The sequence below is a fragment of the Simochromis diagramma genome, unplaced genomic scaffold (genome assembly GCF_900408965.1).
Source record: "Simochromis diagramma unplaced genomic scaffold, fSimDia1.1 OVJJ01000583.1, whole genome shotgun sequence".
Lineage (NCBI taxonomy): Eukaryota > Metazoa > Chordata > Actinopteri > Cichliformes > Cichlidae > Simochromis > Simochromis diagramma.
The window spans coordinates 2,399,746-2,425,445 of record NW_024387285.1 but is presented as its reverse complement, the minus strand read 5'-3'; the positions used below and the strand labels follow the sequence as shown (position 1 = coordinate 2,425,445).

The 25,700-nt window shown below is 41.2% G+C and overlaps 1 protein-coding gene across 1 annotated transcript in view; it reads left to right on the top strand.

The window, feature by feature from the left end:
• Positions 1-25,700, top strand: part of bmp2k (BMP2 inducible kinase) — a 75,046-nt gene that overhangs the window by 45,640 nt on the left and 3,706 nt on the right. The window contains 15 exon segments of the mRNA XM_040003580.1: positions 1,085-1,190; positions 2,473-2,615; positions 6,020-6,141; positions 8,668-8,749; positions 10,971-11,103; positions 12,420-12,523; positions 12,609-12,688; positions 12,890-13,038; positions 13,452-13,651; positions 13,760-13,957; positions 16,439-16,680; positions 16,995-17,161; positions 17,567-17,625; positions 17,627-17,691; positions 25,381-25,395. Of these exon segments, the coding sequence (XP_039859514.1) occupies positions 1,085-1,190; positions 2,473-2,615; positions 6,020-6,141; positions 8,668-8,749; positions 10,971-11,103; positions 12,420-12,523; positions 12,609-12,688; positions 12,890-13,038; positions 13,452-13,651; positions 13,760-13,957; positions 16,439-16,680; positions 16,995-17,161; positions 17,567-17,625; positions 17,627-17,691; positions 25,381-25,395 (1,865 nt within the window).

The following is a 25,700-nucleotide window of genomic DNA, read 5'->3' as shown; positions in this document are numbered from 1 at the left end:
TTTCGTTTTAAAAAATAATCCCGTCCACACGTGAACGCAAAAATTAAGGAAAACACTGCTAGGAACATGCCAAAGTAACAGGTGGCGATATATTCCCAACCGTGTAGAAATGTTGGCCAATCAGAAGTCTAGAAGCCTCGGTGGGAAATAGTAAACAAAGATGGGGCATAGAAGCAGAACCGAGTCGTATGTGTGGAGGGACAGTAACTGTGTGTATATGTAAGCATTTAAACACTGCAGAGAGTACAAGTACCAGTATTGTAGAAATTCATTTCACCGAAACAATAACGTGGCGCACAGTGTGACGTCAAAAAAGGCGCACACCTTTGACGCTGCGTTTTCTCAGTTTTCCTCGTCCACACGTAAATGCAAAAACTGAGTTTTCGAAAATATCCGTAAATCTCCGTTTTCAGTGACCGAAAACGCCGTTTACGTGTGGACGAAAGGCGCAAACGCATAGAAAAATCTGCGTTTTCAAAAATACCCGGGTACGTGTGGACGTAGCCTTACAGAGTTAAGAGAGGAGCATGGTGTAAGAGCATGAGTTATCAAGTGAAAAAACAAACAGAGCTCGCCTCTGAAGCAGCTGAATTGCACTCACACCTGTGTTTTTCTTCCAATCATACTTGGCAAAGCCAGCAGTTACAAATATTTAAGAAAAACATTTTAATAATTCAGAAGATGTTTTAATTCTAGGAGAATTTATTTTATTGTATGGATGAATTTAAAAAAAACAAACAAACAATTGCAGTGTGTAAGATTTTATGCAGTGTTTGGCTCATCGGTGACTCATCTCTGATTAACATGATGGGAGTCTTTAAAGCAGTTTGCAGCACATTATTTCAGACTGTGGTTTTCATGCTTCTACATTCAATAGCTGGGTGAACCATAACTGAAGCAATATAGGAGCAACACTACACATGTCTAAACATGAACCAGCACTCACTAAAAAGAAGGAAAAGAAAAGTTTGTGTCCAGTCTGACGATCCTTTTATCACATCAGTTGATTCTTTGTGTTGCTGTTTAGCACGTGTTTGATATTTCTTTCTGTCACGCTCTTCCCCCGTTTTCTTCCTCTTTGCAGAAAGAGCTGTCGGGCCATAAGAACATCGTTGGTTACCTGGACTCTACGATCAGTCCTGTGTCAGACAGCGTGTGGGAGGTCCTGATCCTCATGGAGTACTGTAAAGGTACAACCTGTCCCTGTAAATATAAACATGTTCTGACAGGCCTCATAGTTCTGCTTTATGCATGTAGTCGTTTCTATTTTTTTAAAAAGCACTTCTGGTTTTTATTTTGGTTTGAGTTCTGTTTTTGTTTAGGTTGGGGGGGGGGAAAATAAACACAAAAGGACAAGCAATGAATAATCGGCTAACTAGGTGATAATAAGCTGGCTGGCTTACTGTTGGGTTAGTGTGGTAGGACTCCAGTATTGGTTGCCAAAGCAACCAACGTGGTGGGTTTTTTTTTCTCTGCAATTTTTTTCCCCCCAGAAAGCCTTGTCTTTTCAAACTGTTGCAACATCTCCCTCTATATTTGTTAATCTGTTCTGTACTGATATATCATTAAAACTGTAAAAAATTGAGACTTACTCGACCAGCTGATGCAACACAATGGCCCACAGATAGGACGCCACTTCTGTCATATGGCACGGTTTGGCAGAGCAAGAACAACAAGCACAATGGCTCCATTAATCAGCGCAAACTTCACCAGTTAAGCAAATTTAGGATAAAGTCCAAGAGGCAGAGGAATAAACGTGTAAGGAAAAAGTAAAAATGTGCAGCATTTTGTTTGCATTCTGCATCGTCTTGCATTGGTACTATTTAATTTTTTAAGGCTAGACGATTAATTGAGTTTCGGCTTCTGAATAATTATAAAAACAAAATAACTGAAATAAGACCGGTCTCTTCCATTTATTTTTGCTTTGAGACTCTCATTTCTGTTTTCTAACTTTTTAAATATTTGGTTATAAATGAAGTGCTTGCCTTACAGCACTGTGCTTTTAGTCCTTATAAAGCTCTGAGTCGTCTTTTTGCCCCCATCTGTTCTCATGGTAAGGCGGGCTTGCGTGATCATTTTGTTACCATTGTGTAAAATTGGCTTCATAGATAAAAGAAACCCACCCGGGAGTCATGATGGCCATTACCGATGTCTACCAGGCAACCCTTTGTGCCCAGCAGCATTTGCCTCTTTCTTTTTCCTTTAATGCAAGCATCATAAGTTAAAGAATTGTGTTGAGTAATTGAGATTAAAGTGTGATTATTATTTTAGCACCCCTGGCCTCTATATTGATCATGCACTGCCCTTTAAAGCAGTTTTGCCCTCATCAGAATAAGTTTACATGCAAACAGTACATGTAGTTACTGAGAATAGCTGATAATAGTTTTTATGGTCAAACATGCTGTATGTATCGTTTTGATCCGTTTTCACTCCTAAAGCGGTCTCGCCAACCCCTTTATTCTCTCTCTGCAGCGGGGCAGGTAGTGAAGCAAATGAACCAGCGGTTAAACGTGGGCTTCAGCGAGGCTGAGGTCCTCCACATCTTCTGTGACACGTGTGAGGCCGTGGCCCGCTTGCACCAATGCAAAACGCCCATCATCCACAGAGACCTTAAGGTGAGGCCGGTATTTTTGTACTTTTCCATCCCCTCCTCTGTTTCATGAAAGAAGCTTAAATGATGGACAGATGGGTTGGTGACAGTTACACTTGTGCAGCGTAAAACATAGAAAGGTAAATGTACATTAACGAATTTCAAAGGGCTCAATCACCCCACAGAAGAAAACAAAAAAACAAAACAAAAAAACTAACATGTTATTTTGTATTTTTAAAAAGCGCGGCCTGACTGCAAAAATCACACTTACACAGATGTTCATCCACACAAATGAAGAAAAGAAAGTCTTCGGATTCTTTATTTAAAGGAATTCTTAAGCTGATATTTAAAAGTAAAGGGAAATAAACTGCAGGAAACTGGAAGTCAATTAATTTACTAATCATCTATGCCCCCCCCCCACCCAAAATAGTATATTTTTCTTTTAACGTGACTAATCTTTATGCTCTAATTAACACATTGAGTCTTAAAATGAAGGTGACAAAACCTCTTACAATTACCAACGGGTGTAACTAACATAAATCATTTACCATGATTACTCGTGCAGTAGGCTGGTAATTAATTTACAACTACTTTGAAACAGATTTGGTATAAAGGTCTTAGATAGCCATGCGTGTATGCACTTTCATGTTTGCCACCACTTGAGTTTTAGTGAAGTTAATAGGATAAGGCACCAGGTAAGATAAACCAACAGTTTAGTTGGTGAAATATTAAAATATGACTTTCGTTTAAATGCGATGTCTACACATTATTACAGTTTGAAATCTGAAACTGTCAAACAGTGTCGGATTTGTTAAATGATTAACTTTACGGTTAAAGAAAAGTGTGTCACCTGCAAACTGTAAACCCTTTCCTGGAGACGTGTGTGTGTGTGTGTGTGTGCAGCAGACGCATACAGAATGAGTAACTCTGGTTTGCAGTTTAAGCAGGTTTCTATTTAATTAAATATCAGATGTTATTTATAAGTGAACTAAATTTGCGTGGTCAGCAGGAGGAATGCTTTAGTTTTACTTCACCCCTCATTCTCACTCCTCTGCTTCCTCTTACGTGTCGCTGCTTCCTTTGCCAGCTCGTTCACTTACTTCCGCTCCTTCCTCTCGTCCGATAACCCCGTTTGTTGCTCATCTATGACCTTTTCCGGATTGTTCCAGAGCTCCAAAGTTAAATCTTCCTGGCCAACTTTAACCCACTTTAATTTTTAGATTTCTAATTCAAAGGGTGGCTAAAAGCCAGATTTGCCCTCATTTGCTGATGCCTGGAGACTGGTGGTAATTTCCCACCCTAGTTGAATCCTCCTCAGTGGCCCCATCAGTGCACTGCTGTACTCAGTCCAGTTGGACAAGCCTCTAAACAGTGCAGTCCCTTCAGCTCCACAGGCTGGTCCTCTGTTCGCTGTCTATCTGTTCAGCCTACACGGCTTACATAACGTTGCAGGGACACAAAAGACTGCGGAGGCCCAGTCACGCAGTGCCAGGGGAAGTGAGAGTGCAAAAAAGGCCCTTAACCCTGAGCTGTCAACAGATTGAGGCACTCACTGTTTCTTTCATTAGCTCAGGTTTTCCTTGGACAGTTTAAAGTCTTTTTGGTCTCATCTTTTCTGCCACATCTCCCACAAACACATCACTGGTTTCCTCCTTTCAGATGTTTAATTTTTAAATCTTATTCCTGGTTGCTTTTCATTTCTTTCTGCCTCAGAAGGTAGAAATATTAACTGAAAAATGAGGCATTAAACCCACACAAAGCTGGCTTGCTCAGTTCAGCTGAAACATCACAGTGTTAGATCAGGTTTTGTGAGGATGGAATCTCTGTATAATGTAATAGGAGTCGACGAGCCACCGTTTGGTTGTTTGCTCATCTGTCTATCACAGCTGATGTGATTTTAGTGGAATACTTCATACCAGTCTGACTTTCCAAATAAATTCAGAGTGCCAGGAAGCAGTGTCTGTGTTTTTAAGGTTTTTCATTAAACACACACTAATGAGATCTTTTCAAAATTACATCCAATTGTTTATTAAAAACTAACCATAGTATTAAACTAAAAAAAAAGGCTGATGAAGTTACAGGAGAGAGTTGTTGAAGCTAGGTTAAGGAGAGAGGTGAGGGTCAGGGAAGCACCTTTATGACTTCATACTGAGCAGTCATAATGTGATATTTGCTTCGATGGTGCTGATTGAGAATCCCAGAGGGAGTTACACTTGGATCTAGAGAAAGGACATGAGGGTCCCAAAACAGGAGCTGTGGTGCATTTAGGAAGTCGGGAGTGGTGATGTGTGCGAGTGGTGCAGGAGACAAGTATGAGACAGCGAGACAGTGGTGAGGTGTGCATCAGGAGTGACTGTTGGGTTCAAGGTTGGGGGTCTGATTGCATCAGGGATCAGCTCTGAGCCTCTCGCTGTTTGCAGTGGCAGATTGGTTTCTCTATAGACTGTTTACACACAGCGTTGCGATCTGCGCGTCCAAGTGATCCTGGAGAGGTGGAGATATGTACTGAAGGGAAGAGGAATGAAAGTCTGTATAAGAAAAACGGATATGAACTGTCAGTCTTTGTTTTTGACTCTAAAACTCATACCTTTAAGACCTGAGGCTTATGGGTTTTTTTTTTTAGGTCACATGATGACTCTCTAAACACATTAAAAATGTGAAATTATTGGTGTTAACCTCATTCCAGCTTCTTTCATGGTTAAAACATTTTGGACAACAGCTGCACAAACTGTGTCAGAAGCGAATTGTCTTGGTTGTCCTCTTGGCCTTCTTTGTCTTCTTCATTTTCCTCTTGACCTTGACCATCTCGACATTTCTGATGTCTTTTGACCCCTGCGTGTTAGGATGCATTGTTCCAGACCACATGCAAACAATGGCCAGTGAGGTGTCGTTGTGTTTAGTGTGTCACTAAGGCAGTGGCTTTGTGTTTACACCTGGGGAACGGTGTGCTCTCCCCAATGTGGAAAAGTATGACTTGGGTATAGCGTATTAACGAATGGTTGGACTGTGTAATTGCAGATAAGATTTGATGACTTCAAAAAACAGCCCCTCATTAGTTATGATTTACCAACATTTGGACCAGACCTGAAAGCTATGTTCAGCAAAAGCCAGCAGTTGAAATCTAAAGCATCCATAAGTGAGGTATAAACCGTCAAAGTGAGGAGTGACAAATTATGAAATGAAAACATTAAACGTTGTACTAAGACTGCAGCTGAGAGGCTCTGAAAACATTAGAGACTTCTACTTACCTGTGCACACTAACACATTAGAATTATTGTCTTCTTCTGCTGTTGTTTTTCCCCCCCTCGCTAGGTGCATCTGTGCTGTGTAGTGTAGGGTTTTCATTAATTTTTCCAATAGTTTTTATTTCCATTATGTCATTTTTCTCATGAAAACATTCCAAACCCTGCTGTGTTTCTTTTTTGCCAGGTTGAGAATATCCTGCTGAATGACCAAGGAAATTATGTGCTGTGCGACTTTGGCAGCGCCACTCACAGAGTTTTACTGCCACAGAAGGACGGCGTGGCTGCTGTGGAGGACGAGATTAAGAAGTAAGGGTTTTTAGGGCCTGAACATAGCCAGTTGTTTGATGGTTGTCAATGTTTTTAAAAATGTGTCCTGTAAGGGAAGAGCTGTTAAACCCCATAAAGTCTCTATATTAGGACTTTTTTCTTTTTTTCTTTTGCCATTTTAAAAAGTCAAATATTTTCTTTTTCTGAGTCGATATGAAACGATAAGATTGGTCTGATTAATAATCAGGGACTGCTTCACACTGAGAGGTAGACTGAGTGGAATATAATACTTAATATGTTCATGACAGTTTGTTTTTGTGGCTGGTGGATTCAAATTAATTACTTTTCATTGTTAATAATAATTTTTCTTGTAGTAAAACTGATGAGATTAAGGAATCTATTCTGTGAGGAAATGTCCCGGGCTAAGATGGGCAGCATTAAGTATAACAAGAGTAAAATGTAAAAATGCTTAAATGTCATTATCTATCATAGATGATGATGATGATGATAAAAACAAAACGGATAACCATAAAAGAGAATCATGGCCTTATATTTGTTGTTTTGGTTAAAAAAAAATATGGAGGAAAAAAACAAACAAACTAATATAAGTCACAAAGTGAAAACATTGTTGGATGTAGACTGTGTGCGTGTGTGCATGCGTGTTTACGAGCCTTTAAAGATCGTTGCTGATAATCAAATCTTGAATTCAGAGGAAATGTGAGGCACATAAACAAGGTCAGTGTGCACTGTGTGGCAGTTTCTTGGCAGTTTTTGCCTTGTTATCTTTCTTAGATTTTTATATAAATAATTTCCAGTGCAGAGAGAGGTGCTGCCGTCTGTGGTAGGTGGCTGCATAATGGCCCAGAACCAACAGATATCAGAGATTATGCCCAGTAATGGGATGTGATTATGTAGGCACTTCTTGCCCCCATGCACATTTGTATGGCAGGGATCTGCAGTCTTAGATGTGATTCTGTTTGTATAGTGTCAAATCACAGAAGCCTGTTCAGCGTTGGCCTGTTAAATTTCACCCGTTTATAGCTGCAATAAAGTGCAGTATGTGTGGTTGTTATCAGTAATAGGACGATGTGTAAATCTGCCCAGTCACACAGAAATGGGCTTTAGATCTACGCTGACTCAGCTGGTTTTCCATCTAACATTTCAAAGCTGGACTTGCTCAAAATGCAACCAGCTGTTTTGAATGTTATCAGACAGATTCTGAAGAGGAAACTAAATGAAATGTTTGTTCTTCTATTGCAGTAAATGAGGAACTCTCTGACCTGCAGTCGCTTTTTTTTTTTCTGTGCATCAATAAACAGAAGCAGACAAAGTCATGAAAGCAGTGAAAGCTTGTATTTATGTGAAAGTGCAAAACAATACACATAAAAGTTTGAATCTGAATTTGAATTATAACTTTGGCCAGTGACTAGAAAAACAAAAAACTGGTTTGTGTGTACTATGTTTGGATATCTTTGAGTACAGAAAATTGGAGTGCTACTATACTTGTGGGGACCAACAGTCACTTATGGGGACAAATCCTGGTCCCCACGAGTTTGTAGGCATTTTTGAGGCTCAAAATGTGGTTTTAGCGTCAGGGTTACAGTTAGGCTATGGTTAAGGTTAGACATTCATTTTTGATGGTTGCAGCAAGTGGCTAGGGAAAGCATGTCAATTAGATGTCCTCACTGAGATATGAAAGTGTGTGTGTGTGTGTGTGAGTGAGTGAAATCGAGCACACCCTTCTTTTGCAGTGATGTGCTTTTGCTTTGCACTAGAAGTTGTTTGTAGCGATGAATCAGAAGAGAAAAGGTAATTTGAATGTGAAGTTCCCCTTGACTTTATCAGGCCCCTTATTGAGCCTGTTGTTTAGCTGCTTAGCTACATCTTTTGTTTTGGTTCACTGTTAGAGCCAAACATGTTGTTATGAAACCTAAAAATCCTCTCCTGTCATACCTGGTCAGTGTTAAAACAGCTGAATAAAACAGTTTGATTCTAGCTACTACACATAGTGGCGCGTTTGAGGACGTCAAAAACGAATAGATGTATACTTGCCTGTTGCCTAGTAGCAAAATCAGAAAACATAAAAAGAGTCTTTTCAGTTATTTCAGATTAATGATGACCTGAAATATATTATGTATTTTAATTTTGTGACTTCAACAGCCAACAAAAACATCAGGCAAAGCCAGCTCAAACTGTACCAAACACACCTATTCAAGCTGCAGATTTCACACAGGAGTCGTCCCTGGATATGTTCCAGCACCTCCTCCACCCCAGCATCCACCTGTAGGCTCCAGGGGATGTTTAGTAATCACTCCCCAATTTTCTGTGTGTAATACAGAGCCTAGTTGCCAAGCTCTTAACTGTATTCTGTTGTAATCACTCATTTTAAACATCAGTTGAGTGACTGAAATACACTTCATTTAGAAACAAAACTACAAATACTGAAAATGTGTTAGAGTAGAAATGTAAATCAGCAGTGAATGACGGGGAGAAAGTTCCTAGCAGTGCTGGATTTTTGAACAGGACATACTTTCATCGATTACTTCCTGTTGTTGTGTTGTACAGGTACACAACCCTTTCTTACCGCGCGCCGGAGATGATTAACTTGTATGCAGGAAAAGCCATCACCACTAAGGCTGATATATGGGTAAGGTCCTTCCCTGTTTGTATGTATGCTGTCTGTGTGTGTTACGCAGGCTGGTTTGGCCTGGCAGTACTCTGCCCCGACAGGTTCCTCCTCTCTCTTTCTCTCCCAGCTATTTGCCTCCACCAGCTCTCCAGCAGCGTTTTTCCTTCATAAAACATTGAGCAACATCAGTCGCAACAAAGCTAGTTGTTCTTCCCTCTCTGCTCCCCGTCCTTTTTCATCTTGGGTCCATATGTGATTATTAGACTCAGTTAAGGGCCTTGATAGGCTTGTGTGAAATGGGCCTCTGCTGTTCTGAAAGAAAGAGGCAGAGAAGCAGAAACAAGTGTTTGGACCGGAGCCATTATTGAGGAATTGTGTACGTTAATGACGTAAAACAGCCAAGGATGTGGCTGATAATGGGACAACTAGTGTTTTATTTCTTAGAATGTTTAGTAAGCATCTTATTTTGTTTGAAACATTTAAAAAAGACCTAAAATTATTAGTAGATTTGGAAGAAGCTGTGGTGTCAAATCTAGTCAAATCAGAAACTTTCACAAAGAATTAAAGGCCCCACACTCTTGACCCCATGCCATTTGCCTACTCCATGCTACGTTAGATCTCTGGCTAGTTGTTGCCAACGCATAAACGCAAAGTGTCATTAAACTGAATCGAACAGATGGGCCTGTAGATGAGCCCATTGTCACAGATACCTGATCAGGGTTTTTGAGTCGGGCTCAGACCGATATCTGATCCAAATGTCAGATTCATGCATCAATATCGTACATCAGTAATAAAGTGATGATGATTTTTGCCATTATCAAGCTGCTCCAGATGATGAGATTAAGGTCGATCCTTTTACTTTGCATGTCTATAAAATACTTATTTAATGCTTCCTCTCTGAATACATAGTCAGTCAGTAGTAAGACAGCACGGCTCAGCACAGCCTGATGAAAGTGGCTTCAGTCTGTTAGAGCTATTCAGTCTCTGGTCGAAGGAAAAATGCCTACTGTAGAAGTCCAAAAAACCCCCAGCTTCCTGTCAACTACCCCATGTGCTGTCACTTCCTGTTTTTGAGCCATGTGCCTGACGGTGAGCTGTGCCTCACACACATTTCTTAAGCGTTTATTCCTACTTTGTGGGGTTGTTTGGTGGTCACGCTGGCTCACTTAGATTAAGAGCATCAGCCTGGATTAGCTTGTTAAGGAGAATGGTGCAGACTATCATCAGATGGAGCGCTTAAAGGGAAACCGTTCCCTAATGGTGCGGCTAATTCCAAAGTCTCTTTCATCCCAAACTGCATGGTCAGCAGATATGCTGGATACTGGAGCCAAATATAGCTTAAGCTGAATATATGTTTTAGTTCAGAGCACTTTTGCATGCCGGTTTGTTTGGACAGCCATACTGCCTGCAGAGCAGACTCTGGGCCTGATTTTGTAAACAGTTTTTTAGCGTGTGACATGAATAAAAATATTATTTTCTAATAAGGACCTGTGTACCTCTGTAGGAAGAGAAAGGAAGCATCATTTCGAGGGCCAGGGCATGGTTTCTTGATCTATTCAGTGATTGTAGAATCCCATTTTTCTTTTATTTTAATGTGATGAATACCAATGAGCACCATTGATAATTCTCCCTGCACACATCATCTTAGACTTCTTACAAAGACTTGTTGTATCCTTTAATGGTAATCTTGATTTGTTTTCTATTTAAGCCTATCAGTCAATTTTATCACATGCCACCAAATTACTGAAAACATCTTAAAGATAATTTCAGTGGTTCAGTAATTCAGGAGACATGCATTTTAAAGTTTATCACTGTTGTTTGTATCGTCATTGTCTCAGGGCAAGGAGGAAAGCACCCAGGTTCTGATGGGTATTTTGGGTACTTTCGGAGTTTTGCTTTAAATCCTTTGGGCTGTTCAGGCTTAGTTGAACAAACCTAGTATTTCTTCAGTTATAAACAAAATGTGTCTGCATCAAAAACTTCCATGGCATCCGATGTTTAATGAGATATTGTTATTATTATTATCAATATTAGCTGCTTTATTTTGGGAGAAAATGAGGTGGTGTTTGATTTGAAGACATGGATACACTCCTCACGCTGGGTGTTTTGGGTTTTGCGATAGAATACACACTAACTAAACTTGGGTATGATGTTGGCACTGGGGCTGAGTCTCTAGCAGTGCCCATCCTCAAAGTAACTGGATACAGGTGTTTGACCAGATTGTTTGTTTTCTCCACAGGCACTTGGATGCTTGTTGTACAAGCTGTGTTTCTTCGCACTTCCATTTGGGGAGAGTCAAGTCGCCATATGTGATGGAACCTTTATCGTTCCAGATAACTCCAAATTCTCCTTCAAGTTGCACTGTTTAATCAGTAAGTTGGAGTTTAACGTGTCACACGGAGCAGCTGAATACAGCTTTGTAGTTATTAATAACTATCCAGAATAACTTTCGTTTGTTTTGTTTTGTTTTTTCCTGTGGTGTCTTTTTTGATTCAGTAGTTATTTAACATCATTTTGTCAACTAGCAAAATATTCTGTCTGCAATTTGTCTCCCACATTTGCAGATTATCAAAGATGTGAAAAAATGTTGTTTAAATTGGAAATAGTCTCCCGCATTATGGAGCTTGACTTTAGGCTTGACCGTAACAAATGTTACTTTGATGTAATTTCACAGATAAATATAAGAAATACAAAGCCATGTTACAGTTTCCACCTTTTTAGTGTGGTTTCTTCTCCGCTGTTGTCACCCACAGAGTGATCTCTTTCAGTCTTTTTTTTTTTTTTTTTTTTTTATGCATTTACCCAACTCAAGCCTGTTTGAACCAGTCGAGGACGTCAGTCACGACAGCTTTGTTTGTGCTCAAGTTATTTCACTTCCCCAAATGTATCCTGTGGCGGAGCTTCCTTTTTAAAACACTTGACAAACAGCTCCACCAAGTGGTCAAGGGAAGACGATACATGCCAAATACGTGTTGTTCTGCACCAGAGTTGATATAGTTAAACTTTTTTAAATGTATTTTTTTTTTTTTATATAAATATATTTTTAATTTAGCTTTACTTACTTTGCAGAGTGGGTTTGCTGGTTACTGTTTCATTGTTCTGGATTAAAAATGTTTAGTTTTAAAAGAAAAGATTTCTCTTAATTATTATAATGTCAGGGTCAAGAATTAGGAATTTAGACAAGATATTTGATTTGATTTTGATTTTGATTTTATTGATTAGCATTCAAATATCTCAATGAATACAGAACAAAGATCTACCACAAAGCAAGAAAGCATGAGACAAGGCTAATCAAAAGGTATTGGCTGAAGCATTTGCTTATTACGCCAACCCTTTTAACAAAAGATCTTTTTGCATGCAGCTCCTGTACACAGGGCTCGAAGCAAAGAATAAAAGAAAGCAAAAACAAAACAAACAACAAAACAAAACTTTCCACCTTAGATAAGTAACTACATCAAAGCAAAACAATCAAGAGGACAAGATATTACAACAGCTCAATAGTGTAGTGGTTTACACAATTGCCCAACAAGCAAAAGGTCAGTGAACAAATGCATGAAAGTGGTTTCAAATAGTTTCTTTTTTCAACTGTCTACTTTTTACTTTTGTTTCAAGTAACTGAAACTTCCTTTTAATTAACTGTAGAAATCTTGCCCTTGTAGTGTATAAAGTGATCTTTAATCTTCTTCAGGATATATGCTCGAACCAGACCAGGAGAAGAGACCTGACATTTACCAAGTGTCCTATTTTGCCTTCAAATTAGCTGGAAAAGACTGTCCAGTGCCAAATCTCTTCGTAAGTCACAGGCGTAAAACAGTCAGCATGTCTTTAGCCTTTCCTCACTGGCTTATTAAAATGAACCTCCCTGCTGTTTATCTAGAACTCTCCCATCCCGACGTCACTCCCTGAGCCTCTGACAGCCAGCGAGGTCGCTGCTAAGAAGAGCTTGACGAAAGCCAGGTGCTGCTCACCGACAGTTTTATTATGTATAAACTGAAAATGGAAATGATGGATTACTTTAATCTTATGTATTCATTTTTTATTTTATTGTTGTTGTTGTTTTTTTACCTCTTGAGATCACAGCCTGTCAGCTGTTACAAACGCACATAGTACAGTTCTTCCTGCACATGCTGAGGGACACTTTTGCTTCCTCCTTTACAGGATCACAGACTCTGTGGGCCCAACGGAAACATCGATAGCTCCCAGACAGCGGCCAAAGGCTGCAAACAGTAATGTCCTGCCTCTCACTAACACTGTCACCCCTGTCAAGATGACCGTGCCTTCAGCACCCGTCAGCAACGGCCAGAAAGGTTTGTTAAACATCAGTAGGATGGATTTTTATATCTAAGACAAAGTCTTAAAGGAGTTTGTTAAAAGTCTTTATTTTGACTAAATACAGTACAGACTATATACACAGTATTATTTTCAAACAAACCAAAACACATTTCTTAAAATTACATGGACATTATTTATGATTATTTATTTATGCATAAATTCCAGAACTAAATATCTTCCAAATGAGGATAATGCTGCAATGTTTTGCTCATTGCCTGCATCCTCATCTGTGGATGTAGGCAGAATGTTGATTGACTGGTAAATCAGCAACCAGCTCTGCTCTCGTCACCATGTGATATCTGAATATATAAACCCCTCGATATCCTGGATTTTGTTATTTCCTTTTCTGGAGTCTAAAGAACAAACACTGTTCATCTGTACCTCTCAGCTCCCACTCCTGGCTCTGGGCAACCATCCATACAGTCTCAGCCTCAGCAACAGCCTCAGCCACAGGCCAGCAGTCAACAACACAGAGTCCTGCAGCAGCTACAACCTGGTGATTTGCGTCTGCAGCAGCTACAACAGCATCACCACCACCAGGCAGTGCAGCAACAACATGCAAATGCACAGCAACTCCAATACCTCCAGGTACGTCACACCATGATCCCAGTTATTACGCATCAGTCGTTTTTAAGCCATCACTTGGAGGCAATGTTTTCCAAACTTTTTTTTTTTTTTTTTAAATTTTGACTTCAGTACCAACAGGCTGTGCAGCAGTCGCTTCAGCTTCAGCAGCAGCAGCAGCAGCAGCAGCAGCAACAGGCCATGCTCCAACAACAGCAGCAGCAACAGGCCATGCTTCAGCAGCAGCAACAACAGGCCATGCTCCAACAGCAGCAGCAGCAGCAGATGATGTATCAGCAGCAAGTTGCTCAGGCTCAGTACGCCGCCATGGTGAGTCCTTTCAGAGGTCTAGATGTGACGCCAAAACCCCCAGTGATGCAATAAGATACCCTAAACTTTGGTGACTGCATTCGTTATGTTTAAAAAGGACGTTTGGTTTAATTCAACATCATCTTTGTTTTGCGCACCTGTGGACCACTTCCAGTGCTCATGCAGTTTCTCCTGCTGAAGAGAGCTGGGTCTGCAGCCAAGACCCAGACACCAAACAGCAGAAATGGCTCCCAGTCTATCTACCTGTAGTCATGCAGCTCCAATGCTCAATATTTAAAAATCAAGAAGGTAATACTTGACTTGGACAGATCTCAATTTCAAATTCTCAGTTTGTTCTGGCCATATCAACAAACATGTGGCCCCTTTTTGGCCTTGTGCGGCTTGGCTTATGTGGAGTCTGCTCTCGAATCGACAGCCATCAAATTGAATTTGCTTTTTGTTCAAGCGACTGGAAAAAAAAAAACGTGACAGCATTTCAGAGCAGAAGACTTTATCCAAAACTGCAGTAAATAGTTTGAGCAAATGACAGCGAAACACATGGAGACACAGCGTGAAATAACACGGAGCTGAATATTTCATTTAATGTCATAATGGCCTAAATTTGCTCTCTGTTCCAAACACTGGCAGCCAGTCCTCCTCCCTCGAATCTCCTCACGTCTGTGCCAAGCAGCATTGGAAGCAGACGCTCAAACTTCCTACTGAATCTGTCCAAATATTCTGAAAACTAGTATTTACTGAATCAAACACACAAACACAGGTCCTCCAAATGTGCACTGTAAGGGCGGCGTAATTTTTAGTCTGTTTCCCACCGAGCGCGTACCATCTGTTTTATTTCAGAGGCAATCTGGTCTGAGCGAAGCCACGAGGGGATCGAACAGAGGGTGAAATGGAGCAGTTTTATCTATGTTGCGTTCTGACATATGAAGCGGTTCATATTCGGGGGAAGAGGCGAGTGCTCAGAATTACTGTTCTTATTCCCAAGATACCTGCTTAGTGTTTAAAAAGCAGCATTTCCACACCGATCTTAGACCTGCTCCTTATTGTGAGGAAGACGCGTTGCACATTTGTAATATGGTTTAATGACATTGGATCGGTTTCATTTGTGCGGTACTTTAAATGCACAACAGCAGTGTGAAAAAACTGCTTTACAAACTTGGAGAGTGGAGAAAGTGTTGGATGACTAGAGGGTTTAGAGAAAAAGGTGAACCATAAACTGCATTTTTTCATTTCGTCGTCATTTGCAGAATTTATTTATATACTACTCAAACAAATTAAAGAAACACTTTGGAAACACATGAGATTGCAATGGGGGAACAAATTATGCTAGATATCTGCACTGATATGGACTGGGTAAAACTGCTACATCATTTTATAGAACTTAAAATTATTAACCTGCAGAGCCCTGAATTCAAAGACGCACTGAAAATCAGTGAAAAACTGATGCAGCAGACTGGCCCATTTTGCAAAAATTTCATTGCAGCAACTTAAAAAGGTACTTGTCCCCTGTGCGCTTGTATGCATGCTCTTAATGAGGTGATGGATGGTGTCCTCTGGGATCTCTTCCCAGATCATGAGTGATTGGATGACCCTAAACATGAAGACCCTGAAGTTTTCTATTGGATTTAGGTCAGGCGAGCGTTAAGGGACGGTCAATGTTATCAATTCCTTCATCCTCCAAGCGCTGTCGTGCACCAGGAGGAACCCTGGACCCACTGCTCCAGTGTAGGGTTTGACTGTGGGTCCAAGGCTTTCATCCTCACTACCTTCTGGCAGTTAGGGTGATGTTGCCTATGGATACCCCTTCCCAGACCATCATGGACCATAGCACCAAACTGTTCATGCTGAACGATGTTACGTGCAGCATGGCCTTCTCCACGCCTTCTCCAGACCCCTTCACGTCTGTCACATGTGCTCAGGGTGAACCTGCTCTCTTCTGTGAAAAGCACAGGGTGCCAGTGTTGGAACTGCCAACCTCGTGAAGTCTCTTTTTGGTTGTTCGGTCCGAAACATTCACACCAGTGGCCTCCTGTAGGGTTCTGGCAGTGTTCATCCTGTTCCACCTTGTACAAAGAAGTCGATACCGGCCCTGCTGATGGGTTAAGGGCCTTCTGTGGCCCTGTCCAGCTCTCCTGAAACGACTGTCTCCTGGAATCTCCCACGTGCGGTTGACCAGATCAATACCCCAGAACTTTAACTGACTTGAGCATCTTGTTTCGAAGTGTTTCGCACTCTCTGATTGGCCAGAAAATTGATCTGTCAGCCATAGTTTGAGTTAGTCGTTATTAGTTGATGTGTTCAGTTTGGTGTTCGATGTGCTGTTTTGACTTTCATTCCCTCATCCCTCCCCTCCACCGTGTCCCCAGCTTTCCAAATCCAGAACTGGTTTCTAACAACATTTCATCATCATAATGCGCCATGAAATCAATGGTCCGTCCCTCATTCCCTCCCCCCCTTCTTCTCCCTCTCTTCCTTCCCTAACAGCTGCAACAGTACCAACAGGCTTTTGTCCAGCAACAACAGCAGCATCAGCAACATCATCAACAACATCCACAGCAGCAGCAGCATCATCCTGCTCAGCAGCCTCTCCCCTATATGTCTTCCCCTCTTGAGTTCCAGATCCCTCTGGGTTCCTACAATGCGACCACACCCACCACAGGAACTGGAGCTGGTACTTGCCAGATGGGGGGGCCATCTCCTGTAGATCCCTCATACACTAACCCCAGGTAATGTCCTTTGAATCTGTTTGTGGAAGTGAAATTAGATTGGTTTCCTTCTACATGTGAGAGTATTTCCCTTCTTTCCATTTTTAAGCATATAGAAAGTTTTTATGTGATGTGAAAATGGGATTTACATTAATCATCTGTATGTTGAAGATGGATGCAAGCACCGTGACCTCAGCCGTTTGTTCTCACTTCAGCATTGGGTTTTTTCAGTCCTATCGGTTGTTTGGAAAACGCATGCAGTTTGTGGAGTCTTAGAAATATCTGATTGGTATTGTCTCTAACGTGGTCTGTTTGCTGTCCCCTCTCTGCCGTAGGAACCCTCTGCTGTCCACAGATGGGGTCACCCCTCCTTTGCAGAGCTGCAGCAGTGCAGTCAGCAACCCTCCCGACATGTCAGGCTGGAACCCTTTCGGAGAGGACAACTTTTCTAAATTGACCGAGGAGGAGCTGCTTGACCGGGAATTTGACATGCTCAGAGCAAGCAAGTGAACTCTAACGTTTTAACTCTTTTGTCATTTCAAGAAAAGAAAGAAAAGAGGTGATTGTTTGAAAAGTGACGGAGAAATTTTCTGTAAACATTTCAGCTCCTCGTTAATGTCTTTTTCAGATGAAGGGAAAAATCTGGCATGTGAACCACATGATTGTGTATCACCGTGTTTATTTAGCTTTTTAACCAGATGGAGAATAAACATTTTTCTGTTGTTAAAATAGCAGATTTTGGGCATTGTGCTCTTACTGAGTGTATTCTCAGAGCTGTGGGAGTCTGTACATATTTGAGGGAACATTTATCAGTAACACCCACAATCATATGCAACAATATTTAATTTCAAAACTACTTCTATCACCTCGTAGCTGTAGATATCTAATTGTGATCTTTTATGTACAGAAAAGCCAGCGGAGAGGACGACGAGCGTGGAAACTGACCGACCGCCGCCCTGCCGCCGCCGCAGCCAAGCCCCTTCCTCCAGAGGATCTCTTCGGCTCAGTCCCATTTGTGGCCAACGCAGGCAAGTCTTAGAGGAGTCTCTACCGTGAGGACCCAACACTGTGGAGCCACCTGCCTCCCCCAGTCTGTCCTCTTCCTGCCCCCCCCCCCCTCATCCCAGTCTTCTCCCCTCACCTGACCTCTGGTCAGAAGCTCCTATGCCACAAGGACCCAGCAGTGGGCCATTTAAAACCAATGATCAGCCAGATTTGTGTTGTTTCCTAATGTTAGTTGGAAGATTTAGATGCACTTATGCTGTCATTATGAATCATATTATTAATAATAATAATGACTTTAAAAAAGCAAATTGCAGCTTTTGCTCCTCCTGTGGTTAAAATAGGAAGCGAAGGAGTAGCAGGTGTGTCGATGCATTCAGTGCAGTGAAGTTTAACAGAAGGCTTATTAATGAAAATATAATCTTCCGTTGGAACAAACCTTTATGCAAGTCAGATGGAAGTCCACTCATAAACACGTCTCTCTCCACGCGGCTGGAGCAAGGTACTAACACAGAACAGTCAGAGGTATGTGCTCATTGTGAGGCACTTTGGATTAAATTACACTTTGAATAAAAGTGCATTAAAAAAAAAGTTTGCTGAGAAGCAAAAACTTCTGTGTCCAGCTTGGACAAGAGCTGGATGAAATTGCTGTTTAAAAGCAATATGAAATGTCACGTGGTTGGTACTACAAAGGGCTGAGTGATGTTTAAATGTCAGTTATTTAGTTTCTGACTGGTGAATAAATGAATACAAAGGCCATCTAATTAAAAGAATTTCAGGAGTCATAAGAATATTTTTTTTTTTCTTCGTGGTGTTAAATTTTGCAGCAAATTCATTATAGCACCATTTGAATTTAACAGTATTACAGTCGTCTTAATAAAGCGGGTTATTCGGTGTTCAGCCAAACGCTCGAGCTGCTTTCGGACTTTTGCAGTTCCTTCGACTCTGACAGGAAGTCGCACCTTTCTGCATGTCTGCACTTCAGGAATGAGGCCATAAAGTTCACAGACAACTCCAGCACAAGAGGAGCCTTTGGTGACGTTGGTGTTTGCTGTGGCAGCACTGACAACTTGTATATTTATAAATAAACAGATAAATAAAATTGGAGTAAAACACAGAGACATTGGTCCAGGCTTTAAGAACCTGATTTGCACTCATCAGGTCAAATATTGTCATTTTTCTGACTTCAGAGCCGAGTTGGAGAATTTCCGTAGTTTGCTAATAAAATGGAAAAACGGGCACGTACTAACTATTGCATTGGCAAAATGAGAGAGCTAAATAACGGTTGTCATCACTGTGAAGTCCAGCTGCGTTCCTGGGAAGATCCATAGATTTAAACCAGTCCTGTACATCAAGGAGTCACTCGCAGTGAGGCAGTGAAGGACAGTATTACTGCGTAGTAAATTACAACCCCCACAGCTCCTTCCTTGGTCTGTCTTTTCTAAGCTTTTCTATTCAACTCAGTTTTGATCAGAAAGGAAGAAAAAAGCTCTGATCGTTGGAACTCTTTGGTCCGAAAGCGTCTGTTTTACTCGCAGCTTTGTAAACATGTTTTATTTTGCATGACCATATCGGAGAGTTGGTGCTATATATTTGGTGTTAGGGACTGAAACATGTAGCTGAGATGATCTCACACCCATCTTTCAGCTCCTGTATTATTACGACGTCTGTCGAACCATCGCTCAGCCCTGGTACTAACAAACTCCACTTTGAGGAGGGGAAAAAAGCAAACTTGAACTTCCAAAGTTATGGCTCGTTGCCGTTTGTTTACATGGCGATACTGTCGCCCCTGCGCGGCCATTGAAACTGCAAAGATTCCTCACACGTTGCACAATAGTTTTCCCGAAGCCTCAAATGTTCTTCACATGTGGAGTGAGCACTTTACTGTGGAGGCCGACGTCATAACCTGATGATTAGTTCTTCTGATTTGGCTTCATTAACCGGTCAGACTGCTTGTGGTTCACCCCCCCTCCCCTTCTCCCCTAACACAGATCACAGCCTTGTTAAAGCAATGTGAATATCTGAGCGCAGTATTTCTACATTTATCACATCGGTGGCAGCAATAAGCTTCTGTGCCTCTGTACTCTTCCTGCTCCTTAAATGTGAATTGATTAATGTTTTGATAGGTGATTTAGACACGCTGTTTATAATTAATGGAATATATTTAATGATTAATCCTGAAACACTTTATTTTCTAAAGGAGAGGGAGTGTTTTTTTCTTTTCTCGCTCTCTCTACAGTAAATTCATCTCAAACACGCAGGCTTAATGCAAATCCATCTTAGAGTAGATTAAGACAAGATGACAATGCAATATAACCCTATAAGCACTTGAATGTAAGTGTGGAAATATTTTATCGTCTTCACTTATTACTTAAGGAATATAAAAATCTATACAAGTTCAAATTGGATAAAACGAAAAACCAAAAAAGAAGCCAAAAAACAAGAAAAGGGACTCTTGTACCGAGCTGATGCAGCTGATGCAGAACCCACTTTGTTGGGACTCATTCCTTCAGGCTGGCATGAAAAAATTTGCAGCAAATTTTGGAGCAGCCTCTTCGCTCGTGTTTGTGCCATCAGTTGGTTAGTTTAGTGTTTTGTTGTTTTAAAGCCCGCTGCCGACTTTAAAAACCGGATCGGGTCAGGTTTCGATATCGGGCTCCAGCTCCACCTGCTGGTCCCCTGCAGCTCTGCTTCTGAGCGTTAAACCCTAATAAATATCCAGTTTGTGATTTAAGTGTTTCTGGTGTTGGCGACTTGTACTTGTGCCTGCTGCCAGACGGTGGGGAAGTTGATTTTAATGCTCTTTGATGACCAACAGCTGACAGTATTTTTATTTTATTTTTTTAACAAAGGAACTACATTTTATAAAAAGACCAGTGTGCTGATTTACTTTACAGGAAATTCCATAAAATCTTACTTTAACTCTATCAAGCGCGGATAACTGGGTGCCCGTCGTAACCCTTAAAGATCTCTGAGTAACTTTATGAGGTCGAATCAGAAAACGTGTTATTGGCCTTCCCCGTACCCGATGTCACGGCGGATTACGACATGTTATAGGTAATCTTAACCTTTAAGTGACTAATTTATCCGCTAAAATGAGCGAGTGTGGTTACGTAAAAGGATTTCTTTGAAAAACTTTCCTTTATCCATGACAGATTTACTCTGTTTTCATGCAGTTAATTTACCTGCTTAGAAAATTATAGTGGATACAAAAACTTGGATGGTTAATGAAAGGATGTGGGGGTTTTTTTTCTTTCTTTGCCACAACAATGGACCAAACAGGTGATTAAAGTAGATCCCACTCATATAAAGGATGATGATTTTTATAGGGAGCTGCCACAGCTCGACTTGACTCTAACTTTCGTTATTGTTTTAATAGTTTTATGTTGAATACAACTGGCTGATGGCACATTCTCTTGTTTAAATGTTGATTTTTGGTCAAAAATTGAGGACATTTTGATTTATTCTTTTTTTTAATTTGTTCTTTCTTTTTATATATATTTGAATCCATACAATCCTAAAGGGCTGTATGTTTGTTGATCCTCACTGTGCTGCTGTTTATCCGCCTTAGGTCAGCAAGTGAGCGTTTCCCTTGGCACTCATCCGTGCACACATGAACCATATCACATTGTAATGAATATAGTCGCTGGTAATTTGTGTTTAGCTGAAGGTAAGTTTGGAGTTAAAGCTGCTTGATGCTTCTGTTCCACCTCATTTTTCCGCTCATGTCACTGCCTGCCTTTACTGGGGCCTGTTTTTGGAAAAACTGCTTCATTTAAGTTTTGGTTTTTATTTTTTTAATTATTTGTTTTATTTGTTTACTTTCTTTTCATTCTTCATTTAGTGAGACAGCCATTCTCAGAAACATCTTGTTCATGTGTATTGGTGGATGGGTCTATAGCTCGGACAAGCGAACCATCAGAGCCAAAAACAAGTGAAAGGGACAGTCAGTGTTATTAATGCACTTTATTTTATTTTGAAAGTGCAGCAAAACAGGAAGTACTGTCCCAGGATCTGTAGGATGATGTTTTATATTGTTTACATTTGCAACTTTTCTGTGCTCTTTCCTCTCTGTCTCGGGGCGATGTTCCCCCCCTTTGTTACTATATTTTTGTTTTATTTTTTGTTAGCCTTAAATCATGCAGATGTGTTAGGAAGCCTCCAATAAGATGACTAAAACTATTGGATTTTTTTTTTTTAAACTTTAATTCTCATTAGAAGTGTTGGAAAAATGTCACAGCTCTTCAGCTTTAGTTGACTCCAGCAGCTCCTGGTACCTCTCCTGCAGAAAGACAACAACCTATAGATCAGTAGTTTTCTTGTTTTTGCAGCAGACTATGTAAAAGGTCCTGTATCATACTGTGAGTGTGAATGTACTTCTTTATAGAATGTTACTGATTAATAAAAAACATCCAAAATCAATACTCACTTTGGTTCCTTTTTTATCCTTAAAGAGAAGCTTAGAGTCTCTCCACCACTACACCACGAGCAAGATGTTCCTGATGTTAGGATGGCTGTCTTAAGTGTCGCCCCGTCTAGCTCGAACTGAAAGCTGAGCATGTTTGAGATGCTGTGCAACGGCTGGTTGGCAAAACAGAGTGTGAAACAGAAGCAGCGACGCATGCGTCCTTCACTCGCTTGGTTAAGGGTGCATTTCTGCAACCTTTGGCAACAAAGACATTTTCAAGTCTCCTACATGCATTTTGGCTGCAGTTCTCCTGTTAAATCGATGAATCTTCCATGTAAAGGGGTAGATGTGAATCTGACTTTGCCCCTACGCCTAGTTCGCTGGAAACCCGATGGAGATTAAAGCTCTGAACATGGTGAGTTCAGTGTGGTTAATCCTTGTTTGCAGGTTTAGTTCTGGACAATACTTTGTTTCATGTTCTCGTCATTTCCTTCTGACTGTGGTGGAATTTTGACCATATTTGGATATCAGTCTATCAGGATGCTGTGAGTAAAACTATACAGCAAAGATTTATCAAAGAGGCTTTGAATATGCTGCAGTTCACGATGGATGATCCAGCAGTGCACACGCACGCTTTCATTTGTCAATCAAGCCCCCTTTCTCATTGTGTCGTAGCCCCTCCTACCAGAGATGCGAGGAAGGAGTTGAGACCACAGGTGTATCAACTATTATTACAACTCGCTGAAGTTCCTTTGCCCCAACCCTGATTCTGTGGTTTGGAAGAACCCAGAAAGGGCTTTTTGAAGAAAAGTAAATACTTTTTAGAAGTATCTTTGTCCCCCGTTAGTGGGGGGGAAAGCAAATTCTGACAGCAATGATGATTTAGATCTCACAGGCCTGAAGCGATGTCAGTTAAATACGGCGCGTCGCACAACTGATTCATAAAATATTTTTTTCCTTAATTTCATTACTTCAGGTGTAACAGGTGCTCATCGTGTTTTCTGTTTAGGGTCAATTTTAATTCGGCGTGAAGCAAAGTGATGAGTTACTGAAACAAGATCAAAAGGACAAGATTTGTATATTCCACCTCTGAGGCACACCTGTACAAACACTGCACCTGTTCATCCTCCTACAGCCGCCTCTCCTCCCTCATCTAAATGCATGTAGGAATCGACACGGTGTACTGGATAGAGGAGGCGTTCAGACCATCCAGCAGCTACAGTTTTACAGACACGTCCCTCTCCAAAATCGTTAACCTGAACCCTGCAGGATAAAATGCAATGTGGGCGTTCCCGTTTGGCTCGCCGTCGCTGGGTTCACCTCTCGGCGGCCTCGTCAAATCAATCTGTGCTCGGCGGCGGTTGTTCGGCGAGGGAACAGACTTCTGTAAGCCCCTGCTGCTCTCGCTCATTTCTAACAGATTTTATCTCCCGTCACACAAGAGAACAATCACACGCATGTTTTCGCCACTTATTTGTATCTTTAAGAGATCAGACGCAGCCTGTAATCCTTCAGAATCTCCCCCCACCCCACCGGAGGAACACAAAACAAATCCGCGTGGCTCTGACATCTTCTCTCATGATTAAAGATGTTTCTATTGTTTGGCGGGATCGCCTCGTTCCGGGAGGTGAGCATGATTACAAGTTCTAATCCGGGTGGGCCGAGCAGATGCAGAGCAGCTCGGACTTCTTATCTTTGAGTGCTGCCTTGTTTGATTTATCGGCAGCAAAGCTTTTGGCTGATCCGCCGTCACGTCCTGCCAGTTTGGACGCTTGGTTTCCATTTTCATGTTCGCAGCAGGGGGTCGTTCTCTTCTTCTCTTTTTCCCAGCGTTCCTCTAATAGGGAACAATGAATTGGCTCATTGTATATGGCACCGTTTATCTTCAATACAATTGGAGACTATCCACTCGCTAATTAGGATAATTTCTAAGTTGCCATTATGCAAATCTCTTGGACATAAATTTACACACTGAAGGCAGAAATTTTTCCTCCAAATGCCAAAATACATGTAAGAATTTCCAAAAATGCAGAGTTTAAATAAGAGAACAAAGCTTCCTTTTTCAAGTCTAAAGGGACGCTCGCAGCTTCAATCTCTAAACTTTAAAAGTAATTCTGTGAATCTTGAAAAGCTGCTCGTCTTATTTCCCCGGCCTCTAAGCTCGCTCTTCTTATGGCAGGATCAGAGATGAGAAGTCGGAGCAGCTTTTAGACCATATTGACTTTTGCGATTGCACTTCTGCTTCGGTATAAGGCAAACTTTTGGGCATTTGTTTGTGTGGGGAGGTTGGCGTATAAGCCGAGTAATCCTGGGTAATGCCTCCATAATACAGCGGTCGAAGAAGCAGCGGAAGGCATCAGGACTCGGTCTGTCACTTATCATTGACTTTTGATTTTAGCAAAATTGATTGAATCTGTTGTTGTTTGTGAAACAACAACTATCAGTTTTCACCCATTTGGATACATTTTAACAGTTTTCTTGCAAAATTCAAAATGCGTTCACACGGTGATTCAGGTGTAATGTGGACAACAGGAGGCAGAGCTCAAACACCAGTGCAGCACAGACTGGAGCTCTTAAACAACACAGCTCTGATATCAGCTCTTCAGAGGGCACCGCCGGCCAGAGTGAGCTGAAGGTTGGTAACAACGATGGATGGAAGCAGTCTGAGAGGCGGCGGACGAAGACGAGAAGGAAAGATCGATTTCAGACCAAAATAGTTTTTCTACATAGAAATGAAAATGAAAAGGAGGAACTGTAGAGCATTAGACTCAGACTGCCTGAGTGTCACTCATACAAGCGACTCACTCCGTGTTTTCATGTGTTCGGCGTAACCTTAAAATGATGTTGGATAAGAAAAATGTGAAACCAGAGCGCCTCGGCGTTTACAACAACTTCAGGAGATAATCTACATGAAATTTTAACAGCTGCCTCATTTAAGCTCAGTTTTTTTAAAAACTTTAACCTCTCCAAGACACGGGTAAAAACTATGAATCTCCCTTTGGGATCAATAAAATTATTCTTATGAGTCTCAGCCAAAATATTTCACTTTGTAGAGGAACAGAAACTGGTATTGAGACCCTGGATGCCTGCTCTGTGGACATCCGTGGAATTCACTGGGTAAAACGTTTAGGGGTCTCGACAGCATGTGGGATGGATGCTGCTCAGTCATATGAAAAAATCTTTTACGACCTGCGTTCTGATACCAGCCTAGTCTTCTGCCTGCGAGTCCTCCTGTGTCAGAATCATTTTCTAATGTAGGCATGTTAAACCTGCTGCCAGCTGGGAGATGTCACCGATTTTCCATAAAATAGCTCTTTTATGTTAACGTTGCACAGGAGTTTTGGGGGATTGGTCCATCTGATTTCTTTCTTTGTTTTTGTCGAGACACACGAGTAGCAAAGACTTGAGTTACACGTCCTGCAGTGTTATTATTCTGACTGGTTTTGTGTGATCTGAAGTCATTGCAGGTTTGTGAGGTTTTCTAAATGAAAAACTGAGTTTTGTTTTTGGAGAGATCAGAAAAGGGTTGGATGCCTTCAAGAAATCTGACTTGGCAGTTGTTAAAACTATCAAACATCTGGAAGGATCAGGGGTTAACATCTGTATTATCTGTGTTTTGTTTCTGCAGGTA